We start from the raw sequence: 9,497 nt of genomic DNA, 5'->3' as shown, positions 1-9,497 counted from the left end.
GCTCCTCGATAATCTCACGATGTCATCTTCAATGCAGTAGTGGCACAGTTGGCACCAAGTCGCGAAATCAACAGTCTCCTTGATGCTGACGTAAGCCTTCAGCATGGCTCTACCATCCACATATCCACGATCGTTCCACGAGAGGTTGTCAATGAAGTAGAAAAGCTTCTTCATGGAATTGTCATCAAGCTTGTACTTCAGCTGCATTGTTTCCACAGCTGTGTGCAACCAGAACATGGCGTCCCAGACCATTTGCTGGACGTAGGCCTTCAGCTCATGCTTGATTACAGATGGAACTGATAATCTCTCGATGGACTTCTCCAGGTGTCGGATCATTGAATCATCCGGCAGAGGCGTTGGGCATATCAAGAGATTCGCGGTCTTGTAGAAATTTTTTATCTCTTCTTTACCTTGCGAATTTCTCCACAACAGTTGCACTGCTCTCACTGTTGCGATGTGCCTCAGTGGGAGCACGAATCTGAAGGGATTTCTCGCGGATGTCATTCTGCTGCGTTTTGCAGTGAGATTTATTGATGGATCAGATTGATGGATTTCACTCGTAACCCTATACGCTAGCTGCGTATCTCATAAAGAGCACTAGTAACGCCGCCTCAGCGGTGTCTTTTGGTAACTTTCGGGTGTTAATGACTAACTTCATAGCTTTATCGCTTGAATTTTGAATTCAAACTAAACCTTCAAACAGACAAGCAAGTTACATCATCCAAAGTAAAAACGACTGAAAAATGTCCATAATTTGATATGAATTTTGCAGTGATTTCATTCAATTCGAGTGTTGACATTCGAGTTCGAGTTATGACATTCAGTGACAAGTGAAAATTGAAAAAGAAATGTTTCAATCGTTTGTTTTTTCTGCCTATAATAAGTCATTTTCCGCCACAAGTGGCGCAATCGGCGGTAGGCAGCTAGCGTATACCTTTCATTTGAAAGTTTTTTCAATCCATAGTGTTATTATTGATTGTTTCCAATGTTGATTGACATTCGAACGCATCGGCTTGTACGGATTTCTCACCTTTTTCCAAATTTAGCGATCAGTCGGCCAATTTTTTAAGCAGATTTACCATCTGTTTTTTTTTTATGTAATTGCACTTTTACCCCATTCACATAACACGAAATAATCCGAGAATTTCCGATCATCTGCGATGAAAAAGAGAGGTTAGAGGAACAAAAACAAAAACATGCCTGTCGAGTGCTCCTCAAAGTGCGGAAAAAATGCCATTCTCAAGGTGAATTTCATTAGTAAATGAATAATTGTATTTTCGGAATTGATAATACTGAATTAATATTATGAAAAACGAATGAAAACTTTGATTTTACGCCGGACAGAGACCGAAGACTGGCGATGCCCTGTGCAAGGAGTGCTTCTTCTATGCCTTCGAGACAGAGATTCATCACACAATTGTCAAGGGAAGATTATTTAAACCGGGGAATAAAGTGGCCATTGGAGCATCTGGGGGGAAGGACTCGACAGTTCTTGCTTATGTCCTCAAATTGCTGAACGACAGGTATAATTATGGCCTGGATTTATTCTTATTGTCTATCGACGAAGGAATCACTGGTGAGTCACTCGTTTTTAATCATTTTGTCATTTAAATAATGCTTTTATTTATTGAACAAACAATTGAATAACATATTTGTTAAAATATGTTATTCAAATTTTTGTAATTGGTCTTCGAAGAATTTAACTATTTCCCATGAATAATTGGGGATTTTTCACTCTTAATTCCATTACAGGAATTTCCATGGTTTATTTTTCGATTTTTTCAATCGTTTAGAAAAGGAAATGTTTGATAAATTTATTAATTTACTTTTTTATGGGTCCTAATTGTTAAAAATAGTGAATTTTACATTGTTAATACTCTTTTCAAACGACTTTTCTTTGCATGAATTGCCTCTCAAATAATTATCTATCCCACAAGAATATCAGATAATTATTGTTTATAAAAATTGATGAATCAATTTCTCACATCTCATGAAACATGTAGAACACAAATGACTAGTATAAAATATCAGGAGGCACTTTCTATAACCGACAGTTCTTTGTTCTCGTCTGAAATTACTAATTATCAATTTAGTTCATACGTTCTATCACTTCACCAGAAATTTCATCTCAACATTTTGGAAATAATTTTGTATTCCATTTTTCAGGATACAGAGACGACAGTTTGAAGACGGTAGAGCAGAACAGGGATGACTACCAAATGCCCTTAAAAATTCTATCGTATAAGGATTTGTACGGATGGACGATGGATGAAATTGTCGCCCAGGTGTTTGCAATTTCACAACAATTGACAAAAAATTATTCTTAAAAATTTCAATTCAATTACTAACGTTAAATTTAACTTAACTTGACTTTAAATTCCATTTAACTCAACTTTTGATTTAATTTTACTAATATGATTCAATTCAATGTCAATCTAATAAAGTTATTCAATTTCTGCACGAATTTTCAGATTGGTAGGAAAAATAACTGCACCTTCTGTGGGGTATTCAGGAGACAGGCACTGGATAGGGGCGCCCAGCTCCTCAACGTGGACTGCATTGCCACTGGCCATAATGCTGATGACATAGCCGAGACGGTCCTGATGAACATCCTGAGGGGAGATATTGCAAGACTCTCCAGGTGCACTTCGATAATAACTGTAAATATACATTTTCACACTCTTCTTTCTGACTATATTTTTCTAACTATATTTGATCTTCAAAGAGCCGTTTACTTATTCATTTAATCAATAGGGATATTTCAAGGATTTTTTCGTTGTTTTATTTCATAATTCACGTGACATTATGCCTGAATTTAAGATAGAATTTTTAAATTGATGTCTTTTTTACTATAAAAATGTATGAAATATCCCGATTGCAAGGTGATGAGATGAGGTACTTCATTCAACCTGAAATTACAGGGATAATGAGTGGATTTATGAGAAAATACCAAAACACATTTTTCGTTGGGAATTTCGTAAACTGAATTTTGTTCTCATAATATTTTTCGCTAAAATGATTGATTCTCGAGATGAATGGCAAATAATAAAGAGTCTTGATAGTTTCAATAATACTTTTTCATAATCTCCATTCAATATCTCAAATAATGAAATCTGAATAAATTGCATATTACGCATTAGTGATGAAAAACCAATTTTACTGTTCATTTTCACGTTCACAAATCTCCCAATTTTGAAAAAAATATGACAACGTTCGTTAATTTATAAGTTTCCAAATACAAAAAAAAATGATGGAATATCTCCATTGCTGCCCATTCCAATCTTCATCTGCTCTGCCTTCCAGTCCGGCGCAGACACGATAATGCGCTGCAAGCCCCTGAAATACACCTACGAAAAGGAAATAGTGATGTACGCGTACTTCAAGAAACTCGTGTACTTCTCAACGGAGTGTGTCTTCGCCCCGAATGCGTACCGAGGGCACGCGAGGACTTTCCTGAAGGATCTGGAGAAGATCCGACCGTCTTCGATCATCGACATCATTCACTCCGGGGAGAGGATGGTCGTCGACACCGAGGGTGTGAAGATGCCGGTGAGGAGGAACTGCAGTCGTTGTGGATTCGTCTCCAGTCAGGAGATCTGCAAGGCTTGCATTTTATTAGAGGGTCTCAACAGGGGACTTCCCAAGCTGGGGATCGGAAAGTCGCAGAAGGCTCTGCAAATCGCCACCTCCAATATTTCTCCTGATTTAATTTAAGGGTGCCAAGTGAATTTGGCGATGACCTTGAAAATTGACATTCACCAACAAAGTTATAATTTTTTAAATTAATAGTATTAGACAGATGGTGAACATCGGTGACAATTTTTAAATTTTAGAACTTATGGATATCGAGAAATTAAATAAACAAAATCAGTCTTATATACGGCCTCTTAAAGAGTTTTGATTAAATTGAACGTTCAACCCCCTAGGAACTCCAGAAAAATTTGAAAAAATTTGAAGATATGGGGAATGATGTGTTCAATGTGATGGCGACAAAAAACAATGGGGTACCGGGGTGAATAAGAGAGATATTTCAACCCGCCGTACCCATTTGATCCCATGCTTTCTCGAGATTCGTCACGCGAAACAGAGGACTTTCCGCATTTATTTTCTCGATGTCTAGTTCTGGTTGCGGATTTGAAATTTCGTCGGATGGATGAATACATATATCTCCAATGATGGAGGGAAAGAAAAATTTTTTTTTGAATCTTCTTTCAAATTCACTTGGCACCCTTAATGTTCAGTACCTTGAATACATCTAGGGCAAATTGTAAGATAAAGTATTTTTGTAGGGTGAATAAATTACAGGAAAAGTAGTGGATTGCTTTGACTTTTTAATTCCTCTGAAAGTTGAACTCGTCATGAACATCATTATTTGAAGAAACAATTTGTGGATGATTGAATTTTTTAGTGATTTATGCATATTATTTTTGATCATTATCTATTCATTTATTTGTTCATTAAAAAGGAGTGAATGTCCGCTTTTATTATGTTTAGATTTGAGAAAATTTTGAGGTATCATCTTTAAAAATCTTCACGACGTTAAGGTTTATGTGATGAGGCACATCTAACATCTGTCGTCGTCCCTCTCTCCAAGAAAATCAACCGAAAATTTCCACAAAATCAACTTTTCGCTAGAACGCAAAAAGGGGACGCCAGCCAGAGTTTCGAATCGAAAATCTCTCCATCCATCCCTTCACTTCGCCCAATATAATCCAGTCCACCCCCAATAAAATTCTCCTGCAGTTCGTATCAACACTATGAAAAAAAAAATTCTCAACAATTAATCAGTGAAGCTTCATCAAATGATGTAAGCCGGATTCTTGTGCTCGATGGTTGCCCTGCAGACCGGGCAGCCGTTGTCAATGTCATCCGAGCAGTCTTCGCAGAGGCAGACGTGTCCACAGGGCAGTAGAATAATTTCTCTGGGGTTTGTCCTGCAAACAACGCAGAGTTGATCCTCCCTGAGGTCGTTCTCCCTCACCCTCTGTCTCCGCTCCTTCCTGGACTCAGCGAGACTCCTCCTGAGTTGCTCGGCGAGCCTCTGCTCCTCTCGATCCTTCCAGTACCTCCTGACGACAATTCCACCGATGACTAGACCGATTGCTCCGAACATGAGGCATAAGCAGCGATAGATTCGCCGACGTTCGTCGAGCTTGCGGAGGAGAGAGCCCACGGACATTGTTGTGAGGTAGAACGGAGTGTTGAGGGGCGGTTGCAGTATGAGTTTGTCTGGGGACTCGGGGGAGGTCGAGAGCTCACCCAGGGCGGTGATGGTGACACCCTCGCGGAGCATCTCCTCGGTTGACTGGAGACCTCTTTGACGGACACCTTGAAGAATTGAGAATGAAGGTGGTTTATATTGCTTCCGAGTGGAAGCATTGTACTGGTCAAATCCGAAATTTTACATTGTTTCCGTCAGGATAACTGATTTTGGCCTTCGAAGCTCGAATATACTATTTTTCGACCATGTCCCGATGTATGTGCGCATGCATGTGTGTGTGTGCGTGTATGTGGCGTTTTTTTACGATAACTGAAAAAATAATTGTTTAAATGAATCCAATTGTGATTTGAAATATTCTTTCCAATGACATCGTGAACGAATTCGATCGGGAGATTGATTGCATTATCTACTGTTGAAGCAATTCATTTTGAAACTGATATTCAGGGGAAGATGGACAATTTCAATGTTGGGGCAATGTTGGCACAATGGTGGCTACTAATATTGGGGCGATGTTGGCTATCAACGTTGGGACAATGTTGGCTATCAGCTACCAATGTTGGGTAAACGTTGGGACAGTGTTGGCCACCAACTTTGGGACCATGTTGGCTGCCAATTTTGAGATGTTGATTGCCAACATTGGAGCAATGTTGGCTCTCAACGTTGGGGTAATGTTGGCACAATGTTGGCTGCTAATATTGGGGCGATATTGGCTACCAATGTTGGGGCAATGTTGACTATCAGCTACCAACATTGGGACAATGTTGGTTGCCAACGTTGGGACCATGTTGGCTCTCAACGTTTAGGTAATGTTGGCTACCAATGTTGGGGCAATGTTGGGACAATGTTGGACATCAGCTACCAATGTTGGGAAAACGTTGGGACCATGTTGGCTGCCAATTTTGAGACAATGTTGATTGCCAACATTGGAGAAATGTTGGCTCTCAACGTTTGGGTAATGTTGGGGGAATGTTGGCACAATGTTGGCTACTAATATTGGGGCGATATTGGAGCAATGTTGGATATCAACATTGGGACAATGTTGGCTCTCAATGTTTGGATAATATTGGCTACCAATATCGGGACAATGTTGGCAACTTATATTGGAACGATATTGGCTACCAATGTTGGGGCAATGATGGCTATCAGCTACCAACGTTGGGACAATATTGGGGCAATATCGGCTACCAATGTTGGGGCAATGTTGGCAACCAACATTGAGGCAAGATTTTAATTGATCCGGTTAGAAATGATCGCGATCTTTCGAATGGGAAATCATCGATTTTTTATCAAAATTTTTGCAAAAATTATTTTTGGTTAATGGTTAATGGAGTATTTACCAGTAAAAAATCCCCAGATGTGATCAGTTATCGTTGGTGCACTGGGTTTAAACTCGTCAGAGATGACGTCCATGTCCAGAATTTCTGCAGTAAGAGGTTCCAGGATCTCTACACTGTGTTTTCCTTGCCTCAGGGCAAACGGAACTGTTTTATAGATCTTCTGCATCGTCCTCTCCTGAGCAGACCTTGAAAATTCCATCGATTTACTTAATTTTCAGCAGCAGATAACAATTAATTTTTAATTAAATTCGAGAAAATGAAGGCAGACCTCGGCATAATCATGAATTTTAAATACAATTAATTTTTTAATTAGTCAATCAGTTAATATTACTAAACAATTCCTAAATTATTGAATTAATCATCAATTAAATATTTACAATCCTAATTATTTAATTCATAGTCAACTGAAAATTCAGTGCAATAATAAAATCAATGATTTTTTATTATTTTATTATTTTTCAAATTTTTATGAAGATAAGTAAACTTCGATTATGTTAAGGTGCAACTTCTCGCAATATTGATAATCTAATTATTGATGTCGATCCCTGAGTGAATGTCGTTTGCAACTTTTCTCTGGATTCAACTCCTGTTCTTCATCATTTCATCATTGGAATAATTAACTTGTGGAGTGATTTCTATTTTATTCATTATTTACCAGAATCCAGCTGTCGTTCTGGCGACCACATGCTCCTTCACCGAGAGTTTCTGAACAACTCCTGAGATCGATTTATCATGTACTCCGTAGAGAGGCTTTCCAATAGCTGAGACTGGGCCTCTCAGGGCTACGTATTCTATTTTATTCTCTGGTCTCTCCTTTATCACTAGTTTTAGGTTCTCACCGATTTCATAGACTTCTGCATTCTAAAAATATTGAAGAATATTGAAAAGAGGAACAATAATTCGATCTTATTATTGAACGATACAACTTGGGTTTATTAAAGTATGAGATCACTCTTCCTGGAGAAAATTGAGAACGTGTCTGAATAAAAACCGAGTCTAATTGCTCTTAAGAAAAGTGTCCTATTTATTCACCTGGCTTCCAATAAACAAATCAACAAAATCACAGAAATTATAGTGAAATCTAAATTTATTAATCCAAAATTTTGGAGTACAGAGATTTTCGACGAATTAAATGAGCACCTGCCAATCAACCTCGACTTCAATAATCAATTTAAAAATTAAAAAAATAATTAAAGATGTGAAAACAAAGGAAAAGGCATTTTAAGCCATATCACTAGTTTCAGGTTCTCACCAATGTCGCAAATTTCTGCATTCTAAAAATTTGAAGAGGATTGAAAACAGCAAAAACAATTCGATCATATTATTGAACGATAAAACTTGGGTTTATTAAACTATGAGATCACTCATCAGAAAAGTGTCCTATTTATTCACGTGGCTTCCAATAAACAAATACACAAAATTACAGAAATTATAGTGAAATCCAAATTTATTAATCCAAAATTTTGGAGTACAGAGATTTTTCACGAATTAAATGAGCACCTGTCAATCAATCTAAACCTCAATAATCAATTTAAAAATTAAAAAATAATTAAAGATGTGAAAGCAAGGGAAAACGCATTTTAAGCCTAAAAAAATAATATTACGCACCTTAACAGCTTTCAGGGAATTTCGGCAGTGAAAATAGTGTTTCAAGCATATTCCAAAGATCAGGCTATCGAACCCCAGTGCCAGGGCCTCCCCAAGGTACTCCATGATGCCCAAAAATCCCTGGAAATCCCCCGATTCCCTGCGAGATCCTCTTAACCTCAAAAGTCCAAAATTTCCTCCCAAAACCTCAGAAAAAAATTTATTCTTCGCTCCTTCCAATCACAAAATCTCCCCAACGGCTGTCTTTACTCACTTCCGGCCCCTGGGGTCTCAATCAACATTAAAAATCCTCAAAACTCCAAAGAAATAGCCCTCAACGTTTGCTGTCAATTTTCTTTGCTCCTCGAAACCCAAAACTTGCGAATTATTAAAAAATCATTGCTCTAATTTCCAAACAACAATTTTGCATTATTCGCTGGAATTTTGGAGGACCCCCAGACACCCCCGGGGTCCATTCAACCCCCGAAGACACTGTCGGAGAAATAAAAACAATTTTGACCAAATCTTTTCAATAATCGCGTCGATAAAATAGAAATTTTATTTGTTGACTGGGTAAAGATCGGTTCTGTTCCGGAAATTTGAATTTATGGGGTTGATTTCACCCCCATTGAAGGTTCCAGATGTTTTTAAAGAATTGTGGGGCCCATTCAACCCCTTTCAAGGCCCTTTAACGTTTTCAAAGTCATGAAGAAGAAATTTTTTGGTTATTTTGTGGAAATTGAAATCGTTGAAACAGAGATTTAGGACTTGGATTTGCGTTTCTGGTGTCATTTCCACCCCCACAGGATCTCAGAGATGTTTTTCGATGGTTCTGGGGGTCACTCGGACCCCAGTTGATTCCCGAAATGTTCTTCAGGATCTCTTGGGTCCTTTCAACCCCCACAAATTTCCCTAAACGCTTAAAATAAATTCAGTAGTGAAGTGGAACTTATCTCCCAGTTGAGTTTTTGAGGAATATTTCCGATTCTAAGGGAGATAGCGAAATTTTCGTAATGACATTTGTTGTAGCGCTCAATAGGCTCCACAAAAAAGGTTATAACAAAAAATTTGCTATCTCCCTTGGATTCTGAGATATTGATTGAAAACTGGTCAATAGTCAAAATTGACTCAGGGGAGGTTGGGCTAAAATGAACACTTCTGACTTTTTTTTAAATGTTAATGACGGGTTGAAATGTTGATAAAATTTAATAATTTTTACTTCATTGCAAAGAACGATTCTTTCCCTTTGTGATGAGCCTAAACTTAGCTGAATTGATAAATTTGTTTCTGAGTTATGAGTAGGGGAAGTTGGGGTAAAACGGACACTTTTGACTTTTTTTAAAATGCTAATG

At 38.0% G+C, this 9,497-nt stretch overlaps 2 protein-coding genes across 2 annotated transcripts; one reads left to right on the top strand and one right to left on the bottom strand.

Annotated features, from left to right (window-relative positions):
- The first annotated feature begins 908 nt into the window (after positions 1-908).
- Positions 909-3,782, top strand: LOC107036622 (cytoplasmic tRNA 2-thiolation protein 1). Its single transcript, XM_015254693.1, has 5 exons — positions 909-1,244; positions 1,345-1,576; positions 2,167-2,285; positions 2,472-2,660; positions 3,304-3,782. The coding sequence occupies exons 1-5, from the start codon at positions 1,197-1,199 to the stop codon at positions 3,712-3,714; spliced, it is 999 nt and encodes a 332-aa protein (XP_015110179.1). The 5' UTR covers positions 909-1,196; the 3' UTR covers positions 3,715-3,782.
- A 529-nt stretch (positions 3,783-4,311) lies between these two features.
- On the bottom strand, positions 4,312-8,676 carry LOC107036621 (mitochondrial E3 ubiquitin protein ligase 1). Its single transcript, XM_015254692.1, has 4 exons — positions 8,167-8,676; positions 7,214-7,419; positions 6,559-6,743; positions 4,312-5,328 (listed from the first exon to the last, which is right to left on the bottom strand). The coding sequence occupies exons 1-4, from the start codon at positions 8,269-8,271 to the stop codon at positions 4,799-4,801; spliced, it is 1,026 nt and encodes a 341-aa protein (XP_015110178.1). The 5' UTR covers positions 8,272-8,676; the 3' UTR covers positions 4,312-4,798.
- Positions 8,677-9,497: the final 821 nt, after the last annotated feature.

This window comes from Diachasma alloeum, unplaced genomic scaffold (assembly GCF_001412515.2).
Source record: "Diachasma alloeum isolate Michigan unplaced genomic scaffold, Dall2.0 Dall_scaffold_00210, whole genome shotgun sequence".
Classification (NCBI taxonomy): Eukaryota; Metazoa; Arthropoda; class Insecta; order Hymenoptera; family Braconidae; genus Diachasma; species Diachasma alloeum.
The sequence above is the reverse complement of the archived record's forward strand: the minus strand, read 5'-3'. Positions and strand labels throughout refer to the sequence as shown.

What these genes read in the sequence shown, in the direction of transcription:
- LOC107036622 (XM_015254693.1), top strand. Translation starts at nt 1,197, where the DNA reads ATGCCTGTCGAGTGCTCCTCAAAGTGCGGAAAAAATGCCATTCTCAAG. An exon ending in TATCGACGAAGGAATCACTG is followed by an intron (nt 1,577 to 2,166) that starts GTGAGTCACTCG and finishes TCCATTTTTCAG; the next exon opens with GATACAGAGACGACAGTTTG. An exon ending in GGTGCACTTCGATAATAACT is followed by an intron (nt 2,661 to 3,303) that starts GTAAATATACAT and finishes TCTGCCTTCCAG; the next exon opens with TCCGGCGCAGACACGATAAT.
- LOC107036621 (XM_015254692.1), bottom strand. Translation starts at nt 8,271, where the DNA reads ATGGAGTACCTTGGGGAGGCCCTGGCACTGGGGTTCGATAGCCTGATC. An exon ending in AGAACGACAGCTGGATTCTG is followed by an intron (nt 6,744 to 7,213) that starts GTAAATAATGAA and finishes GGAATTTTCAAG; the next exon opens with GTCTGCTCAGGAGAGGACGA. An exon ending in CATCTGGGGATTTTTTACTG is followed by an intron (nt 5,329 to 6,558) that starts GTAAATACTCCA and finishes CAATTCTTCAAG; the next exon opens with GTGTCCGTCAAAGAGGTCTC.